The sequence below is a fragment of the Stegastes partitus genome, unplaced genomic scaffold (genome assembly GCF_000690725.1).
Source record: "Stegastes partitus isolate 25-593 unplaced genomic scaffold, Stegastes_partitus-1.0.2 Scaffold1997, whole genome shotgun sequence".
In the NCBI taxonomy this organism is placed as follows: domain Eukaryota; kingdom Metazoa; phylum Chordata; class Actinopteri; family Pomacentridae; genus Stegastes; species Stegastes partitus.
Genome location: NW_007579728.1, coordinates 39,980 through 62,186, shown reverse-complemented (window position 1 = coordinate 62,186; position 22,207 = coordinate 39,980). Strand labels below are relative to the sequence as shown.

The 22,207-nt window shown below is 41.7% G+C and overlaps 1 protein-coding gene across 1 annotated transcript; it reads right to left on the bottom strand.

Moving 5' to 3' along the window:
• Positions 1-1,123: 1,123 nt before the first annotated feature.
• On the bottom strand, positions 1,124-21,688 carry LOC103373497 (glycerophosphodiester phosphodiesterase domain-containing protein 5-like). Its single transcript, XM_008303395.1, has 16 exons — positions 21,627-21,688; positions 20,027-20,132; positions 19,458-19,561; positions 17,568-17,661; positions 16,223-16,282; positions 16,032-16,130; positions 15,765-15,858; positions 12,964-13,109; positions 12,442-12,524; positions 10,782-10,932; positions 9,598-9,816; positions 9,267-9,424; positions 6,185-6,332; positions 5,173-5,255; positions 3,973-4,052; positions 1,124-1,230 (listed from the first exon to the last, which is right to left on the bottom strand). Exons 1-16 carry the CDS (start codon positions 21,686-21,688, stop codon positions 1,124-1,126), a joined length of 1,794 nt encoding a protein of 597 aa, XP_008301617.1.
• Between the last annotated feature and the right edge of the window lie 519 nt (positions 21,689-22,207).

Sequence of the window (22,207 nt, the reverse complement as noted above, 5' to 3'; positions counted from 1 at the left end):
TCCCAGCCGAAACAATCCACATACTTTTGAGAAACGTGGCCTCGCTTAAGAATACATTCACTTTAGTACAAATACTAACAATGACCTTCTCAGTCCTCGGGGTTACATTCATTCTGTCAGTCCAGCAGTGTACACTTCATACACTGCATCCAATAACTCAGACACACACACAGATCAAAATTGAAGATGTGGTTTAGGTTTGAGCTGATGAACCTGATATCTGTACAGCTGGAAATGAAAACGCATAGCTCGTACATAAAATATTCACTCCATTGCATCGTCGCCCAAACGTCTCCTGAGCTTTCAGTCACTCAGAGCTCCACCTCTTCTGACAACATTTGGTCTTAATCAACTAGAAACAAGAGACAGAAAGAGCGAAAGCGACTAAAATATCACTACAGCAGAGTATATTCATTATTTTCTTCTTTCATTCGTCAGGCTTAGTTTCTTGCGTGGTTGAGCTCAGCTGGTGGAGTTGAATGACCAGAGATGGAAATGTTCTCGAGCATGTCGGCCTCCGGTCTCGTGTTTGACTGTCCTCGCTTCCCAACGCGTTGAATGGCATCGATGAGATTACGGTATGAAAACAGACACTGGTGCTCCTCGGCTGTGTCCAGAGTCTCTCAGTCCTGACTCCAGATCAGCGGAGGAGGTTTGGTTCAACAGTTCAGTTCCTGCAGGCGGTCGACCCACAGACTGAGAGGAAGAGAGAGGAGGTGGAGAAACGAGAGAGTTTGCTGTGTCTCACTTACCTAAACACTTTCATCTGTTCTCTTTCTGGTCGCTCTGCCCTGCCTTCCAAACACCTGCCCCTGTTCACCTGTCATCACCTCTGTCTTCTATTTACTGGTTGGGAAAACGCCATGTCGCATATCATTTATTTCTGTGCACCAATCAGAGTTCAGCAACATTTCAGTCAACATGTGATGACAATTGCTGTCAAATCTGATCAAAGTACATCTAATTTATGATCGTTAAACTCAACGTTGTTATTTATTTCATGAATGTTTTAAGTAAACACTGCCGGGCTTTAACGAACTCTCTTCTTTCCATTTCTCACTACCTGTTCCTCCCTCTCCTGCCTCTCTTTCTTTGTCTCTCTGTCTCCCCCTCCCTCCCCCAGTCACTCCTCTGTGATGGTGGGTAAGTGAGGGGTGGTGGGTGAACTGGGCGTGCTCCGTAGGTCGGGCCGGACGTTGACGCTGGAAATGGACCACACATCACTGAGCTCTGCAGAGGGAGGAAAGTCAAAAGGTTTAGAGTTCACTGGTCAAGGAGGATTGTGGGTAATACAGAGGCCATACTGGAGGAGACAGGAACAGAGGGGAGGGTGAAACACAAACGAAGGGGTGAGGTGGCAAACAGGGAGCTGAGCACAGGTAAGCACGGAGAACATACAGGAATAGAACCAGGCATAGGACAGCCATGCAGCTACGTAAATGAGATAAGAAGCCACATGCAAAGTGCCCAGTTTGTAGCGTGACACAAGAACACCTGCACTGTACTCATCATCAATCGACTGGATAAGGAGTCTTATAGAGTTTGTAAGGCTTGTTGCACTGATCTGTGACAGCACTTTTACATTTCACTAACAACTAAATGCTGTTGTCAGATGAAGCTTCTTTCCACTGAGGGTCACTGCCCTTCAGTTTCCTTCACTGGCTTTGAAAAGGAGATTCGTTTAGTCTCAACCTGACTGCTGCAGTCGTCTTATATCAAGTCTGAGTGAGCCTCTGCTTTTTTTTGTCTGCAACTGTTGCTAAATGCTGCCACTCAGCTGCTCCCAGTTACATTTAGAATTGATTTTAGGATCATATTGTTTGTTTGTAAGTGTTTAAATGAGTTAGTGCCTCTCTGTCTCTCTGATCTTTTAATTTTACATCCACAAGATCACTGAGATCTGCTGACCAGAGGCTCCTGGTTATCCTCGTGGCCAGATTAAAACCCAGAAAAGGTCAGGCCTGTGCAGTCGCTACTCCTAACGTGGAAAAAATGTGCTGCTTCACTGTTGGTCTTTTAGATGTACAGCATTCATACAAGTAGGCTCGTACAGTACAGAGAAAAGACGTAAGTATGTCAACTAAACCTAGACTATAGCTACCAAATTAAACAAATCTTAGTTATCTTTATGTGAACACCTGAACCTAAACCTGTATTTTCTGATCAAGGTCTACAAAATGACCGATTTTTTTCTACAGGAAACATAGAAACTTGGAGTACAAACAGGGTTCATGGTTCATACAGAGTTCCTGAAGGGAGGACATGCAGGGTGTCATGGGCTGAAGACCAGGGGGAGGGAGACAAGGGCTCCAGCAGGAGGCTCAGAGTGGAGAGGACTCCAGCGAACACAGATGACCTCTGAGGAGTCTGACACACACACACAACACAGACACACACAACACAACCCACAGCAGGAGGTCACTGCATGCAAAGATATTCATCTTAAAATAAAGACTCGTCTCTGCTGGTCGCAGCACAGTTTGAGCCAAGCTACATAAAAAACATTCTGGCCAATGTGGCTGTTTGCTGAGATCAATATGAACTACAGGTTTGTGTTTTCTGAAACACTGAATTTTGAAAGTACGCTCCTCATGGTGAAGTTTCCAGCTTCACACGATTTGTAATCAGACTTTTTTTTCTTAGCAGAGAGAAGCTGCTTCAGTCAAGCCAAACTAACTCTGTACTGATCAATAATGTTCTCAACTGTCTCCCAGAAACACAGTAAAAAATATTCTTTCCCAAAATGTCAGAATACAAGATGTGATCAAAAAGTCTCATCGATCCGTTACTGTCTAAAGCTTTCATTTTATAAACAGTTAAGTTTGTAATAGATGTGAATTGTCAGAGCAAAGTGAAAGAAAAAGGTACTTTATGATTTTGCAAACTGTGTCTTTGCACTCTTGTGGACCAGAAGTGAAAAATGGAAAAAGTCTTTCTGAAGTCACTTGACACAACTCTAAGTCAGTTACCTGTCTGTGTTTATGTGACGATGCAGATCTGACTTGTGCCTTACTGAGACTTTTTCCCACGGGACTCATCATGATAACCTCAGATTATATGAAGGAGTGCATGTCTGAACGGGGACTCTGTGCCAGGAGCCAAACGTCATTTAGAGAATCATCACTGGTGAGGAGTGATGAGTCTGTAGTTAGCACCCAGGGAAGAAACAGCAGCTTTCACAGAGCCCACAGTCTCCAAAACCTGACAACCTTACATCGTGAATTCAGTTGTTGTGCTGTAATGTTCTGAGACGTAAATCACCTGAACTGTGGTGTGATGGTACGTGGGTTCTAATGTGCTGCAGGCCCGGTCACGACATGTTGATAGCGCAGGTTTTTTGGCAACAGCACCAACTTAATTGTCACTCTCCAATTGCTCAACTCTCCAGATCTGGCTCCCTGTGAACTTCTCCATATGCAAGTTAAAAGGTGGCTGTTTTGACAGCAGATGGTGCTCAACACATTTACATAACAGGATTTCCAGTGAGAATTACCAAAGTCTCAGAAGACCTCGGAGTTCTGCATCACTGCCCAAGAAAACTACTTCAACAAGGATGGCGGATAAACTTATGTCAGGTACGGGTTTCTGGATTTCTATAAGCACAGACTCAGAACTTTTTGACATCATCTTGTATTCTCAGTGAAAATGTTTCAAATTCAACAATTCTTCAGAAATTTGCCTTGTACTCATTTCGTCTCGGGAAAAATGTAGTTTGTGACAAAAAAAAAGGTGCAAATGTCCTCAACATCTCATCGAGTTTGTGACAACAGCTTTTTCTTGGTTTTGTCATTCTGTCACTCAAGCATCGAGATGAGACGTCTGATTCTCTGGCTCATTAGGAACCAGACCAACCACAGTAAACAGCAAACATCAGTCAGGGTGAAGACAAGACATGAGATCTAATGAAAATGGAACACTGGTTGTTTTACGATGAAGCACAGTGACGACGGTACAGAACTAAATGTGACCTACCTGTCCTGAACTTGCTGTACGGTCCGTTCTCGTGAGTCTGGCGGCTGCCGGACCAGAAGGGCAGACCTCTCTCCCTCCACCTGAGACAGACACACAACAAACACACAGATCAGAGCAGCAGAGCAGAACCAGGTGTGTCTCTGTGTTTATCTCAGTGCTCTGAGACTGACATGTGGAGCTCTGGAGCTGCTTTGATGTGTACACTGGGCATACACGAGGACACGTGAGAGTGTTTGTGAACGAGACGAGGTCCAGGTGAGCGCTGAACAAAACCCAGCTATAAAAAGGTACAAAGGAGCGGCTGATGATGTAAGAGATGTTGGGGGGAAAACTGAAAAAGTAAAAATAAAACCACAGGAGGGTTCCCTCTGTGATGAGGAGCCTTCTCTGGCTGACAGGAAAGGACAAAACTCACTGACTCAAACTCGTTTCCATATCCTGAGTCTTAAAGGTTCAGTTGGACTAAAAAACAACTTTGTACGACCACGTAGGAATGAAGTCTCATAGCTGCTCTGAGCTCTCGCACATGAAGGTAATTTTTCAGTCTCTCCTGGAAGACATTCATAGTGTTGCAATGGTTTGTACACGGAAAAAGTGGCAAAACAGTCTGATGTAAATAATAGAAGAGAGGGTTTTTCTGCTTTATTAAGTCGGCATGTGTATTCTTTACACGACTCAAATCTACTAACCTGATTCCATCATACACTGAATTCCGAATATGTTTTGGATCCCTCAATAGAAAATAAAATCACTGACAAGAGGATTTTTCTTTTTTTTTTTTAAGTACAGTGATTCACACTTGTATTTCTGACTGAAACAACAGAAGGCTTAAAGCTGAATGATATAATGGAACCGTTTTAACTCATCACTTGTGATCAACTCAGCCCACAGTGTTTCTGTAATTAATCTGTCAAAAAACACATTGTGATATAATAACTGATGATTAATGTAACACAAATAAGCAGCAGGTTGAAAAATAAATCACGTCCCGGTTTACTGGGATGTCTCTCATCTGTCTGAAGTCTGGTCACTGCGGCATCTCACATTACACAGTCATAATAAAACCTCATCAGTAGCCATGACTCAGCACTGCACAGCTTCCCCACCCCAACACCAGACGCTCCAATTAGCTGGGGAAGGTAATTATGAGAGCTCTGTGTGTGTGTGTGCGCGTGTGTGTCTGTGTGTGCGTGTGCGTACCAATGGAACACGAAAACTGCAATGATGAGGAAGGCGGACACCACATCCGTTAGAATCCACATCAGACTATATTCCTCTGGGGTCTGAACAGAGACAAAGAAGAGGTTGATTACATCTGCTGAAAAAACTCCCCTGATATCTGCTGGTTCAAAGATAAAAGACTGTTAACATGAACATCATCTTTAAAGTTAAAACACAACAATGATAACTCCTTTAAAGCAACAAATGACAGCCAAGTTTTTACGTGCTCACACAAAGCTGATTTGGCCCATTAGCTCCAGATATGTAGTTCACAGTACACTGGAATTTTAAATTTGGTTTCTGTAGCAAGATTCTGCACTGGTGCACCAGTAGCCACAGATTTTACTTCAATCGTCCACAACTGTTTGCCAGAGACTTAGAAAGGAGCAACTGGGCTGACAGAATAGGATGTTTAGCAAAGCCTATGACGAAAAACTCAAATGTCAGAGAAAATGTTCACTACAATGTTCACACTACATAAAAGAATAAACTCTTTGTTTAGAGGAAGAACTGCAGTCAAAGGGAAGGCTCACGTTGACAGTGTTTGTGTAATTACTCTAACCGCCAGGAGGGGGAGACAAAGATTTTGCAGATTTGATAAAGCATAACCTATATGATGTGGAAACACTGATGCCTATAACTGAGCACTGCCAGTTTTCACACTTTCTAACCAGTGTTAAAACCTTTACATCAGGTTAATACCTGCTTATTTTCTTTTTATTTCATCACAACAAAAAACAAAGAAATTGATCTCTTTGCTGCTAAAGTTGTGTACCTATGGCTGGATAAATACGTTAAGTATCAAACACAAGACCAAAGCAGATGTTTCAACATATGTGTCGGCTAGTTGGATAAACCAACTAATCCTAACCTTTCTTTCCGGCTCACTAAAAATCTGTCTTATCTGACAAATATGATGTGAACTTTCTGCAGGTCAGCAGGATCATAACATCGTTTGATCGGAGTTGATAACAGACTTGAGTGTGCTCACCATGAGGAAGAGTGGCTTGTTGATGTTGGACAGGATGTGGATGGAGTTGGTGGTGACAGAATGCGCTCCAGCACACCAGGCCAGAGTGTAGAGCCACGGCTGGCTGATCACGTAGAGGTTAGTGCTGATGTTCACTGACTGGTACTTCCTGTGCAGAGAGAAGGAGCAGAGAGAGGAGAAGTTTCTCAAGATTATTTTACTACTGTGCTTTAAAAATCCTGGAGGAAAACATTAAAGAAACATTTGTACTGAGACTCAGCTACATGAATAATTACAAAAACTTAAATCAAAAATAAAAACCATATTCCCTCTTGCACTGAAATCATGAAAACATCACGTTCAGCAACCATCTGCTCTCACAGACTGCTGTTATTATGAAACCCACCTTGTCTTTAATTAGGGTATAAACCTGATATGGTAACGTTCTGCTCACATCAGAATGCTTGATTTTATCTGAATGAAAACAGTCTTGATCTCAAACATAATGACACCGTCACACATTATATGTATCATGTACAATCTGAGAGAATCAGTTATTCTGTGAAGGAACCAACAAAGACACTGATCGTAATCTGGCAACCATTTCAAAGTTTTATATCAAATTTGATTACATCAGACTAAGAACCAGAGGTCGGACCGTCCCTTCATAGCTGAGAGATCATCGGTCTCAGATTTCAGTGTCGTTTTCTCTCGCTTTTTTTTTTAAAGTTTAGACATCAAAACTGTTCGACACGTTTACATACTAAAGTTTTGGGAAAGTTTAGACACTAAAATTGTTTGCTAGTGTTAAGAAAAATGTCATGGTTTAGGTTAAAATACAACTCTTTCACTACACGTTTGACGCGTGTCCTACATTTCCTGGGTTACCACGGTAACAAGTCCCGCCCCATCTAATATCTGATTGGTTGGCTGAAAAAGAGCGACAATGAAGCAACATAATAAAGACACGTTACAACCATAATCCAGCAGAAAATATGCTTGTCCTATAACATATCAACAACTGCTATCCACTGTGGTTTAAAATGTCTGAAACAAACAGCTGATTCATCAATAAGCTCATCCACAGAAAACGAACCACCAAATATTTTGATCATCAGTTATGTGATTTCTGCATCCAGCACGAAAACAAACTGAGCAAGTCCAACATGGACGAGGATGATGACACGTAAATATTTCACGTGACCGTTTCACATGTCTGTGTGCAGTCCAGAATCTGTATCTGTATTACGCTACAAGACGCAATAGCTGTCCATGTATAGAAATAATCATTTAAACTAGTAAAACAGCTTAAAGGTGCTCAGAAACTCGAGAAACTTTGCCTCAGAAGTGGTGAAAATTTTGACTTTTAATGGTTCTTTGGAATGAGTGGTAAAAAATGAAACAGAAAATATATATATATAAATGTATACTGTTTGAGTGAACAGTGTTGAATATATTGTTTATTTGACATACAGTTCTGGATATGGTTAATTATATTCACTGTTTGATGTCTGTAGTTTTTGTACCTTAAGAATTATTTGATTTAAAAAAAAAAACTAAGCAAAATGATACTGTCAAAGTGTATTTATTGGAAAACAAATACGTTCTCAGGTACAAAATGCCCTTTTGGTACGAGTGCTTTCCTTTTTGGTACGAGTGCTTTCCTTTTTCCATCAATAAAATGTATATACTGATGCAAAAGGGGACCACAGCCTCCTCTGACAAGGAGGTGAATCAGCACCTTAAAACTGATTGTGGGAACATGACAAAGTATTGTCAACTTAATACAGATTGGTAAAGTCATGTCTAATCTAAACTAAATACCTTTAAATACCAGTACCAATACTGGTCTGGTGTATGGGATCAGTACGTCTAATGTAAAGGTAAATATTTAACTAAACATAATAGGAGTATTACTTAAAGCATTCTGTACTAATGAGAGACCAAAAATGTGAGCATGGTGGATGACCTGTAATCCAAGTGAAAGGAATATTAAGTGTACATGGAAGATGTCTTGGTAGAGATCCAGCAGGCTGCAGTTTATCCATCACAGCAGGAGGAGAATGTTTCCTTCTACTAATAAATCACTGCACAGTTGCACTACCAAAGACTCACCATGTAGAAGTTTGACCATATCCTTGTAACATAATGCTCTGATTATAATAATCACACATGCAAACTGTTACCAAGCGGCGCAACAACACGAGTTATCCAACCAGCTGGTGACAAATCAACAGTAACAAGGGAGAACTGCTTCACTAGACCGTGTGAGTGGTGTTAGAAACTGTCACTCTGTGAGTCATTCAACCATCTTTCTCGCCGCTCTCTTTCCAGATTGTTCTCCCACAGCTTCTGTTTATGAACGAGTACCTCCCACTCGGTTCTCTTGTACAACTTGAGAGCCGTTCTTATCTGCCTCTTATTTAAACCTGTCTGTACCTCCTCCACGGCTTCCCCTCACTACTTTCTCTCCCATCGCTCACACCAGTTCTCTCTTCTACTGATTAACTTCCACTTTAACCAGATCTTTCTTTCCTCTCTTTCATCGCTATCTGTCCTCTCTCTCCTCACTCCTGCATCTCCCACCTGCCCTTTACCTCCCTCCCTCTTCCTCCCCTCACTTCCCTCAGGTTGTTCTACGAGCAACATGATGGAGTCACCGAGGACACGGTGGCCATCTGTATCTTGGCTTACATAACTGCACCGACACAGAAGAGACCACTTCAAAAGTTCAATGTGAAATGTCACATTTCTCTCAGTAGGTATAAACAGGGCTGCTCTGCGGGTACATGGAACTGATTGCATAACTGAGCTCCTGAATGTAACGTATGAGTGGGTTGTTATGTTCAGTTTTAATATGAATTTTTAGGCTTTGTTTAGGAGCGACAATGTCCATGTCTGAATGACATTTTAGAAAAAACATTTTGCAGTAGCTTTACTTTCTCATGGTTGCATAATTAGGAGCACATTTGCATTGTCTCCAATGTTTCACAAATATCTATTCGTTAAAGTGTTCACTGCATTATGATATTAGGATTTTTTTCATCGCTCCCTGAAGTTCATTTCATTGCATTCTTCATTCCAACAATGAGTGACTGCATACCGGATCTGTTGTTGTGACATTGTGCTGTAGTGCAGGTTCAGTCTGGTGATGTGGTCGTCTGTCAGCTCCTGAATCGAAGCCTTTTCTCCAGAAGTCTGCTGCAGGTTTGGGTCCACAGCCTGGACCAGGTCCCTGTCTTCAGAAGGCAGCCACAGCACCTAAACACAGAGATGCAATGACTGTTTTTGTAGAGCAACAGTAGTCAAAATGATTCACTGAATATCATCTAAGTCATAACAAACAAACCCACAAATACATTATATAATACAGTTTTATGTTGCCTTTCAATGTTGAACAGAACTTTTTGTACACATCAACCACGGCCAGGTACCTGTGAGGAGTTGATGTGGGCCTGTATGACCTGCAGAGTGGTGTTGATGTATGACTGACTGTACGGGTGTCCGTACGGTGGCCTGCGTAGGTCAAACAGCACTAGTCTGCCGGTTCGGGCCGCTACGTCGAGAAACTGGACCAGCGAGGGAACAGACTGATTCTGGGCCTGAGAACGGTCCGACTCAGACAGGGACGACACAGTACCAAACGGATCCCTCTGTAAGAGACAAGTGAGTGATGCTGAGTAATAAATATTATGCTTCGTTGTTGTGAGGATTCACAGAAAAGAGCTGTAGTTTTAAATTTCTACTAAGTTAACTAAAATCAAATCAAGTTTATTGTCATGCTGCTGCACATACACAGTAGTACAGGCAAGATGAGAGAGCCTTTCTTCAGGATCCAATAACTTGAAGCAATTTAAATAAAGAAGTGTTTGCATATCTGGATCAGCAGTTCAGCATTCTGACAGCTTGTGGAATGAAGCTGTTCATCAGTCTGGAGGTTCTTCCTTTAATACTCCAGAAACGTCTGCCTGATGGCAGCAGTTCAAACCGTTTATGGAGAGGGTGTGAGGAGTCCCTGACAATGTTCTGCTCCTGCAGCCATTTTGGAAAAGTCCTTAGACAGAGGGGAGGGAAACTCCTATGACCCTCTCAGCTCCTCTGACTATCCTCTGCAGGGCTTTTCTGTCTGACACACTGCAGCTGGAGGACCATGTTGAGATGCAGTATGTCAGAATGCTCTCCACCACACCTCTGTAGAAAGTCCTGAGGATGCTGGTTACTCCTATAAACTACTATAGTTTTCTGCATGTCAGTAATGAACTAGTTGAGTGACAATGTAAGCAGCATTTGGATGAACAGGGGATTCAAATTTGTAATAACATTTTAAATGATGTGCTACCCTAATTTCAAACTCAAAATGCCAAGAATGAACCCAGTACACACAGTGCAATGTTGAGACATCAGGGCTGTGTTTGTTAGTTACACATAGCATCCGCGTTACTTACATGCGGTCATTATATAAATCGGGACTTTTAATTTTCAGGTTTTGTTTTTGGTTAAATGCATCATTTAGCCGCTGAAATGACATAAAACTAGCCAGCATCAAGTTAACATAAAGATAATGTTTCTTCCAGCAGCCACGCTCTGTGTTGTGTGTGCATGTGTCTGTTGGTCGCACCGATAAGAACCAGCCGCCAGCGTCCAGCTGCTGCAGCTCAGCCCACGTGAACATGGAGGCATCGAGGTGTGTGCGGTTTGGAAAAACCTCAGCAACATTAGTCGTCCTCTTCAGGGTGGAGTCATGCATCAGGAAGGGAACACCATCGTAACTGCAGACAGGGATGAAAATATTTAATGAGTGCCAACGTTAGGAATGAATGGAGGGAAAAGGAGAAGAAAGCAGGGAGGAAGAGTGAAACACAAAGGAGAAGTAACAAGGGAAGGAAAGCAGAACAAATAAAAGACTAATTACGTCCTGCTCTCATAAAGTCGTGTATCTTGTTTATGAATATCACACAAACAACCAACCTGACAGAACCTGTCACCTCCATCAATCACACAGCTGATCTCAGTTACGTACATGACCATAAATGCAAATACACACACACACACACACACACACACACACACACACACACACACTTTAATAGATTTCCTTACAAAACCCTCGACAGTCTTAGTCACACAAGAACTTCCAAGAAGCCTCAATCCTTAATGCAGACCACACAAACACACACACTGACACACATTTCATTCCTACACACAGAAGAACTACAAGACTCACCCAGGTCACTAGCAGCATGAGATTAAGCTAACCCGCTAATGTTGAGTCATGCTATGCTGCTAATCCCTGTTTTCAGGCTGTAAAACAACGTTCAGAATCAAAAGCTGCGGGCTAATGGCAGGGCTAACGGCTAACTGGATTAGCATGGCAGTAATCACCTTAGCACTGAGAGCAGCACGCGAGCATCTGATCTGTACAATTAGCATCAAAACACAGACTCAGCCTGAGTGGTCTGGTGGGCAAATGTGCCAATGACCATTTCAGAGAAGAGAAAACACGTTGTGATCTGATGTCAGTAAACATATTAATGTTTTAAACAATTTCACTTAAAGATAATTAGATCACATTCAGACCACTGGACATTTTAACAGTTTTTTTTCTGTCAGCCAGACAGTCGCTAAACACGGGACAAAAACTGTCAAAAACTGCTCCAATTTCAGTGATCAAGTTTAAGCTCCTGTAATCTGAGTTTGGCCCTTAATGCAGTTACACGCAGGGCTGCCAGTTCTCACACTTATGACAGGAGACAGACCTTTCAGGCCTGAAGCCGTCACGTTGTCCAAACAAATCTCCCACCAAATCAGAGGAAACTCCAAAAACTTCCTTCATGAAGCGCTGTAGTTAAATGGGTTAAACGGGCTTGCTCTGTGTACAACACAGAGTCTGAACATCTGGGTTCTTCCTCTATATTTCAGGACCAGTTTCACTCCGTAATACAAAATTTAAGGGAGTGCAGAAAGACGGTAACGTCATCGGTTATTTATTATCCCAGAGAGAGGTGGGACAGGTGAGGATCTAGTAGAAACTAGGTATTTGTTAACACCTCAGACAGGTTAGGTGTCACACAGACTCATAGCTCATATACCATGAATAGCAAAAAATATTTGTTCTGTCCTTTCAAGTTAACTGATATGGGGGAGTTAGAACCGTTGTGTTTTCAGTTGTGACATCGTCGTCTGCATGGATGCGCTCCAAAACACACAACACTCATTCTGATAATCAGAGTAAAGAACATGACAACAGGATGCACAGAAGAGGTGACAGCGGTCGATACCTGATGGTGACGTCAGTCTCTAGTCCTTCTCCTCCAGCTTCCACTGCCTTCTCAAAGGACATCACAGTATTCTCTGGAGCAAGCTACACACAGACACACAACAGAAACGTTCCCACAGTGACTAATAAGACACACACTAGACCAACAAAGGTTAGTAGTTTTACAGCAAAGCAGGGACCCCACCGTCGCTCTGATCCACCCCCCAGAGCTCATGGTTCTTGTTTTTCACTATTCAGGCACATTAATGTGTCTCAGTGGAGATCTATTTCATGTTTACGCTGTCTTCTATTCCACACAGTCTGCTGTAACTCAGAGCGACACACCAAACAAAACTATTCACTTCAGTCTACTTCAGCAGACAGCGATCACACAAAATGTTTTGGATAACATTCTGTTCATTTATTTAACTTCATTTTTGACAGGACAGATGGTTGGAGGAGGACTAGGGAACTGGGGCTTAATATGAAAAACTTAATGAATGAATAGAGCATAATATAGTCCTGGGTAGCCAGTTCATCTTACCATTGGAGCTCCTCTATGTCCAATGAGTGTTGGTGCAGGTCCCAGGGTTCCTGCCTCTTTAATGCAGGGCGAGTACATTCCCAGGGGGACCAGGTAGAGCGAGAACAACACGGACAGGTAGAGACCCAGGACAGCCACCTGACGCACTAAATAACACAACAGCAACAAGATATCCATCAGCAACATGTTTTGGGTCCTGACCCGAAACACAGACCCTGTCTGGTGACAGGTGGGTTAGAATATAAAGAATAGAAGCTGATTGTGCTGCCATGCAGACGGTATTTTTGTTGTAGAAATAGAAGCCATGGGGCCTGTATGACTGGGAAAGTACCCAGCATATATATTGCAATGCAATAGTTTCTTTCATATAACAGAAGAAATTTAAGAAATTATCCCTTATGAGACAATTTTAGCCTTTTTTTTTCAGCTGCAACCCTGGTGACGTTAAACAGTCTGAGGAGAAAGTAAAGAACAAATATAAAAACATAACTAAAGAAGTAAGCAGGCTTTCTGCAAATCCTATGGTCTCTTAGGTTAGAAACTTCAAGGCTTTATCGCTTTATTCAGTTCCTGTTTCAGGACCTATTACTATACAAAGGCCTATAGGGCGGTGAAACTGATCTGAAATTGTTTGTAACTCTATACGTCCTCAGAGAGCCCCTCACTAACCAACATGTTAGTGGAAATCCATTATTTGATGTGAAATGTCTCGTCTTGGACGAATGATCTTAAAGGTCTGTTTTCAGCAGAACCTCGTACTCCTCCTCTCTCCCATCCAGGCCTGGGTGGGTGTTTATCTCAATACAATAAAACAGGAGAAAGCAACATTCCTCTCTGTGCTTTGGCAAATCTCTCTCCCCCTTATTTCCTGCCAGGAGAGACCCGAGACATGACTCAGCATCACTCTACCTGCTGAATCACCATGGCAACCAGGGACAGTACCCATGGAGACAAAAGACAGAAGAGAGATGCAGAGACACAGAGGTGAAAGCCATTAAGAAAGAGGAAAAGGCAGACACAACGTGAGACAAAGTGACCCAAAGTCAAGTCAAAAGAGTGGGCGGGCAGCAGCAGGAGGGGCAGAGCTGGCAGGTGAGGAGGTCAGAGTGGTCAAGAGACTAAATAAAACTGAGTAAATGAAAGAAGACACAAAGGAAGAAACAAAAAGCACAATGCATAACAAAAGCCCCTTTCAGACATGTACTCCTTTGCATTAATCTGACAGCTGTGTCAGCTTTGTGTCTGACTGAGCACCATGCTCACTCTTCTGTAAATGTCTCTACAGTAATCTCATTATGTTGGATTTGGAAGCATTTCCAGATTGCTTTCGACATGGCACAAGTCTAAACTGTTATTTTCTATTACATTCTGACTTCTTAGCTAATTTACTATACTGTGTTTGTATTACTGTGACATTATTTGTTGTTGATTATTGTTGCCTTATATTAGTGGAGGCACCTGCAAATTGGTTAATTACAAAATAATTCCCCATTTTTCAACAGTGTACACCTGGTGCTCCAGTTAAGTGAAGCTCAGGTTGTACGGATTAAGCTCCCGGTACTGTTTTAGGTTTTCTCCTGACAACAAGGTGATTAATATTCAGATGGAGCATCAAGATTGGTGCATTCTGTAAGTCTTCAAAGAACCTTTTAGTTTGATTTTGTGAATGTATCTGTACATGTAGACACCATGTTTATTAATGTGCTGAGATCATTCTGTTGTTCACCTATAAATATCAGCTGACCTGTCAGGTGACTGGTGACAGTGGTAAATTTACCTTTGAAACGTTACCCTGGGATGCTAATTTAATAAATGCTCTTCTGAGTATTAACTCTAGTGTGTGGGCTCTATTTTTCGTATGAGGAACATTATAACGTTAAAGGTGGTCAATGTGTGGAGGACCAGATGGCGTCACCTTAACGGACTCATGAGATCAGTCATTTTATGTATCCCATGTTGGAAAAGAGTGCAAAACAGTGCAAAAATGAGACATTGATTTTCTGTTGAGAGGAAGTGAGGGAGGAAAAGAAGGAGGGCAGCGAGATCTGTATAATCCAGGCCAGACGAACGCATTACGTTGCTGAGGGCTCGGTTAGATTTCAGAACAGCTTTCTTCTCTTTGGGCGGAGCAGCTCAGTTCTACTATAAGTGAACCTTTCATAATCGAAGAGCTCCAGCCAATAGGTCATTCTACAGATGTCCTTCAGGCCTTTCTCTTCTCCAGCTGCTGCTGTTACATCAATGATAGGTTGCTTGCTACTAAAAGTCTAATCTCTCTCTCTTCCTCTAGAACAATGGCATCCATTAAGTATTTTAATTCATAGAGGATCCTAAAGGGCCTGGCTAAGATGTCTGAGGCTCTGGACTGAAACAAAGAGTATTTGTAACTGGTTGCTGAAACACAATCACCAGGGCTGAATACTCTGAATAGGTTTGAGATAACATCTATTGTTTATATTATAATGATTTAACACAGTAAACAGAATTGGAGTAGTCTGTAAATATAGATAAAATTATTTTTCTTTGGTTATTATTTATTTATGAAGCACTAATTGAGCATTTACCAACTATTTATATGCTGTCCTCTTTCCATTCCACACAGATATACATATTAGATTAGATTATATGCAGTGACTTTCAGTACAGCAGTTAAGGGAACTATAGTAGTTGGAGGCCAAGAACATTTCTTATTTCTCATCTAGTTTTCCTCCAAACAGTATTTGCAGGTTATCTGATTTGCAAAACTGCCTTTCCTCACTCTCAATGCTAGCTTCTAAACTGACACTCATCAGCTTGCTTACCTTTCTTGTTCATGCGGAAGAAGTGCAATGCTATTGGCCAGGAGAGAATTGCCATTAATGAGACTGCACCCACGTGGAGGTAAGGTGCTGTCACCTGAAGATGCGCAGAGGACAGCAGGGAGAAAGACTATTAGCCAACATGTCTCAGACAAGTCACTCAACGAGTAAAACTCTTCTTACAGTTTGTATAAATACAGTATACATAGCCAAAACTCTCAACTGTACAGTGTTTAATAATGCTTGTCTGGTGTGGCAGGTGTGACTAACCTGCAGGGACAGGAGAAGAGTCTTCCATTCTTTGCTCCAGAGGTCAGACAGGATGGCGGTAGCTGTGACAGAGAACGCCAGCGTCACCACGATGCCAGTCTAAAAGACACAGGACGATGAGAAAGCGTAAGGATAACAAGAAGCATGAAAATATACAGATCTTTCCTTTTATTGCCCCTGTTTGTACACACCTTGTGGCTCCAGTGAAGGTAGAGCCTCTGACCTTCAGAAAGCAGACACACCGCCAGCACCTGAACAAAGGTCAAGTATTTATTAACATTGTTAGATGAATAAACCAACACTCTTCTATAAGGCATTTGTACCTTTTAAGACTTTAACATCAAAAACCAAAATGGTTTCTTTTTACTTTAGTATTGCTTGAAACTAGACACAATTAAACGGCACTCTATCTTGTAATTACTCCTCATATCTTCATGCTTCAGACTTCAGACTCAGATACACCAGTGTCATAAGACTTCTTACATGCCTCCTCTCACAGCAGAAAGTAAACTCGTACATGCACAAGTATACTTCACTTCATCTGGGCCCATATCTTGCATTATATAATAAGTCTTACATAATATTTGTCACCTCAAGCAAGCAGACAAGTTCCTAAATGTCACAGAAAGTGCTGGGAGAGCCAAAGGGCTAATGCGCACTTGTGCTTAATGAAACGCATTGTTTCAAGCACGCTGGTTTAGTTAGAAAACCCAAGATACAGCGCTGCTCCAAATAAACAGTCGAGTCAGGCTCAACTAGATGCTGGATGACAACTTTCTACCACTGATTACCTCTGGTTAGAAGAGAAGCAGTGAGATTAGGCATGGTGTGAACTACATCCTCTTATTAAGACATGAGCTCTGCTGAGAACGTGATTTGTGAAATTTTATGGGGTCTTTATATACTGACAATGTGGTGTTTTTGGCCATGCATTACTATTTTTCTGTATCTTCATTATCACGGATCACGTGTGAAACTGGGCTACTACTGATGTATGATTCATCCATGAAGGCGACTGAGCGCTGACTCACTTAAAAGAAGCGAGTACTACCAGCATCATGTTGGTGCTGCCATCACAAGTGTCTCATCAAATGTGGTGGCGGTGTAATATCATAAACTTCACTCAGGAAAAAATTAAATTCCTTGATGCCGACAAGCATCAAGTCTTAGTGCTTAGACTCAGGAATAGATTCAGATTTGTTTTATTGTCATTGTAACGAGTACAACGAAACGTAAGAACGCAAGGAACAATATTAAATTTAAAAAATGAGTCAAGCGGTTTATAAACGATGTAACTGAGTTCTCTGACCATAACAAAGTTCAAACAGTGAGCTCCTCTGAAAGCCGTGGTTCACGTAGTTCACACACTGAGGTCTGTACTTGTAGTCAAACAGCAAACGTTTGTCATCAACTCAAAGGTTTTCTTAACGCCTCCAGGGATTTGAAACTGAACAGCATACAGTCTGACCCCTGACTGTACAACTTGTGTCTTGTAGCTTCTGTTTTGTTGATTCATTGAAATCTTAGTGTGCGTACCAATAGTAGGGCAATGTACGTGAAGAGAGCAGCAGCAACGACCAGCAGGACCAGAGACCACGGAAACCAGAAACCGAGGGTCCCAAAGTTAAACCTGACGAGGAATAAGAAAAACAGTCACATACAGAGTGCAAAATCGACATGAAAATCAAGACATCAGCAGCATATAAGCACAACTGAAGCATTTATTGTGCTCAATCTATGCTAACTGGACCTGTGTTTGACTGCCTCTGTGGTCAGAAGCAGCTGTCTGTCTGTCAGCAGCAGCAACTTCTGACTGACTGAAAGGAGAGCAACAGGTCTACTGCCTTCACCAGACTGACTCATATCAGACATTTACTGGATAAACGAGTTTATAAAGAGTAGAAAAAAATCCAATGTGTTGTTATTTGTTGAGTAATTGATTTAATTTCCCATCTCATCACTGGAGGTAAGAAGACTCTGTAGCCTCATCTCATTTCACTAATTTCAGCCTCCTCTGTCCTCCTGCCTGTGACCCAGAATATAAATCCTGGTGTGCCATTGTGCCATCACAAAGGTCGTCTCAATTCCTAAAATGCATCTTGAGCAGAGAGGATTGAGGAGACTCGAGGATGCACAGTTGTAACCTGACTGGATCCCCAAAGGATTTTCTGCACCTGTGACACAAAAGAGGCGACACACAGCTGGAAACACAAAGCATGCTGACAGCAGGACTGATAACTGTGTGTTAATTATGTCTCACTCCCTCAGAATACAGCGGTAGGTTAAAACAGAACAACAGACAGGTGGTACAGCTGTGCCACACGCCATATTTAACTGACGTTGCTTAAAAAAACAGCTCTGAGGAAAGGAGGATTCATTTTGTTTAATGCCTGATGCCTAACCTCCTCTGCTGACATCTCTGGTTGGACGGACTGAGGCCACGTTTACACAGAGCCGGCATTCAAAAAAACAAATCTACGTTTTCAAAAACAACATCGTTCACACCAGATTGTTTTCAAAAAAATCTTTGTTTACACAAAACCACAAACAGATCGTTAAGAGCTGCTGTGAGCTGCCAGACCTATAGGGGGCAGTGTAACGAGAAGCATGAAGCCATGCTAGCCAATCAGAATCCTGGAAAAAACACAACAATGAATGAATTGTTTCCTGTTATTTCAACGATAACGCCGCGAAGGTCATTTGTTTGAACTGACAGAGAAGTGGAGCTGCTCCTCAATGTGGTGTTAGAGAACAAAACAAGTAAAATACTTGAAAACATTGACTGTAAACATGTCAGCCCAAGTCCATGGACGTAGCCAAACTGTCAACATGGTCACACACACACGACGCTGATGACGCATCTTTTGTCGCATACTGTGACGTCAAACTCCGTCTCCTCGTGTCTACATGCAAACGTAAAGACTTTGGCCGGAGTTTTCAGATATGATCATTTCGGTGACTTGTAGCTTCGTTTGTTTGTAAACCAAAGACCCACTGAAATATCACTGTTTCTGCTACGTGTAAACGGGGCCTAAGAGTCAAGGAAAGGAGCCGAGGAAAGGAATTAAGGACGTACTATTAGTGAAATGAGATGAGCTTTGTATATATGTGAAACTGGCAAACTCATAAGACACATCAAGCCTTGACCAGTCATTACAGACACTGTTAAAATGTTCAGAACATGTAAAGGAGCAGCAGATGTGAGTGTTTGAACCATCATGTCTTTTGTGTGTCTCAGAGTCAGTGTGTACCGATACATTTAGTAAAATGTAGATTCTTAAAGTTGAATGAGTTACCAACATTAAACACACTTCTAAAACATCTATGTAGACTCCTCTATTTTATTTTCTTGCTTATAGAAGACAACTAACCCGAACCCCATCATGACAGTAGAAGCAGCATGAGCATGTGCTCTGTGAGTCCTACCAGTCAAAGTCATTGTAGTCATTCTGGGCTTCACTCCAGAAATAGAGGAAAAGGAAACTCAGGAAGAAGGTGAGGATCAGGAGGCCAAAGCTGCCACATTCCACCTGTAACACACACACACACACACACACACACACATACACATACAGAAGTCATGTGCTGCTAAATTAAACAATCCAATTATGCCCCAAAAAAGTTTGTTTGTTGTATTTACATAAACTGAAGAAAATTAAAACAAAAGAATATTTTGAGGCCAAGAGCTAAAGGTTCAAGGAGGAAATAATTTAATTAGCTTTGCTAACAGAATTTATAGTCATTATCATAGCAGAAAGTCCCTTCAGTAATCATATTACCAAATGCATATGGAGGCAGTACAGCATATTTTGATACAAGCTGACACAGTAAATATACATGCAGATAGTTTTTCACAGAAACCGTAGTTACTGACTGTTGCAGTCAGCAGTCCGGACTGAGGAAAACCGGCTGGGGAATCAATACTCTCTGCATGATCAGCAAAGTAACCAAACACAACACGCTGCTTATAGATGGTGCTGTGTCGGTGTGTTTACCTTGCTGCAGCAGCACTCCCCTGGCTGCGCCCGGGCTCTTTGGTATCGTCTCCATTGGCAACCGTAGAGGCCAGCCAGGCAGGAGACAAACGGCTGGTGTTCATACCTGGTACAGTCAAGTAGAAAATGCATAACGGGGAAACAGCACTTCTCTGAATACAGCATTTACATATTCATAGTTCAAAAGACACTGAGTAGCTCATAATCTGGCTGACAACATATGACCTTTTATGACTGATCTTTTTAGAGGTTTTAAAGATAAAGTACTCTTGCACAGACCTATTGTTTAGAGCACAGTGTTGTGAAATTAAATAAATTGTGATAAAACCGAACGTCCTTCGGAGTATGATAACAGGTTTTATCTTGGATCTGACTCCATGCCGATAAAATACTCAGACGAAGGTCTTCAGCTAACATATTTCATCAAACCTTTTATGTCTTTTGCAGGATAATGACCCTGAACATCAACATAAATCTACAAAAGAATCATTTTAAACCTTTCAAAGTCACCCAGTCAGAACTCAGACGTTAACCTACGGGATGCTGTAGAACCGTTCACTGAAGGCATCCTAAAACATGGTCGAACCGCTGCTGTTCTGGATAGTTCACAACATTTACATATCTTAACTCGAATCTTTGCATTTTAGCTATTTTCTACTTGGACATCAATCTAAATAGGTTTCATAAGAGATGCAGAGGCATTCAGATGTAATAATTAGCTTTGTTACTGGACTCATTGCTACAAAACCCTGACATTAAACTGTGTTTTATAATCATACAGTACTCGCACCAACAGGTCACAAAAATAGCCCACTTTAGATGATGCATTCAGGCTATCTTGGTACAAAAAGAAGCTGTGTGACTCATCCATCTGTTCAGACGGAGTGTAGGTCGTCGTACCCCAGAACGTACCGTTCTCCACAAAAACAGTTCACAGCAAACTTTGTACATCATCCTGACTAACCAGGACGCTGTGTGGAAATACATAACAGAGCTGAGTGTTCTGGGATTGTGTGAAATGTAATGTTCTGACGGTTTAATATTATACTGAGCTACATGGTATTCAGATGGTGCCAGAAGATCTCAAAACCTTACTAACTCAAATGTGAATTCACTAGAAGGGCAAAATGTTATTATATTTCGTGACAGATGGCAAACCGTCATTCCCCACGAGTGCAAATGATTGTTCATTGTAAATAAAAGTAACCAACAGGAATGCTGTCTAAGAAAAGCTGACGATAACCACAACTCCACAGCTTGAGCAGAAGTGAATGGTATTACACAAAAGTTAGAATATATGTTAGAAGATTTTTCTTCTTTACACTGAGTATTTTTGTAACATATCAAAAGCTGATCAAGGAAACTCCACATGTGAGATCTCTGGTTTTGACTTTTGTTGTGTAACAGACACATCTCTCATTTCTAGAAGCAGCAGTCAACCTGCAACTCTGAACACACGCTTCTCTGAACATGACAAAATATATAAGCAACTGATTATTAATAGATAATTGATATAAAAATAACCGAAGAGTTTATAATTGTTTTACTTTCACAATATCGTCGCTGCCTGGTTGTGATGCTGATGTGTGTTGTTCTGTACCTTTGCAGCAGCTGCCGCCGCACCACCTTTAGCTTCCCCAGCTTCAGTCTGGTCACGGGCATAGACTCACCCACAGCCCGGCATCACAGAGTCACAGATACAGAGAGAGAGGAAGGCGGAGACAGAGGAGGGAGAGGTAGGAAGAAGAAGAGGTGACAGCAGAGCGAGGATGGAGAAGAAAAAGGTAGAACTCTTATCCACCAAAGTGATCCTCACCTAGAGGGAGAGAAGAAAGTTTGAATCAATTTAAAGTGTATTTATAGATAAACTAGACTCAGCAGGTCTGTGTGTGTGTGTGTGTGTGTGTGTGTGTGTGTGTGTGTCCTGGTTTTACTCTCGTGTCCTGCTTAAAGTAACCCAGAATATAGATATAGATGCTTTCACAGAAATACACACTGACCTATATTCAGTATTTTGACAGTTCATGCTCAACATGTGTGCGTCTACACAGTGAAAGTCTGCTCAGGTGATTTATGAGACACACAGAAATACCTGTCCCATACGATCTTTGTTTACACTAATTTATCACTCCATATCCAGAGACACCTGACCTTTCACTGACTCCAGTAACGCTATACTTA

Excerpts from the sequence above, each read along its gene's own strand:
- LOC103373497 (XM_008303395.1), bottom strand. The coding sequence starts at position 21,688 with ATGCCCGTGACCAGACTGAAGCTGGGGAAGCTAAAGGTGGTGCGGCGG. Across the intron at positions 6,333-9,266 it reads ATGTCACAACAACAGATCCG|GAAGTACCAGTCAGTGAACA; the intron begins GTATGCAGTCAC and ends CTCTCTGCACAG. Across the intron at positions 5,256-6,184 it reads ACAAGCCACTCTTCCTCATG|ACCCCAGAGGAATATAGTCT; the intron begins GTGAGCACACTC and ends GTCTCTGTTCAG.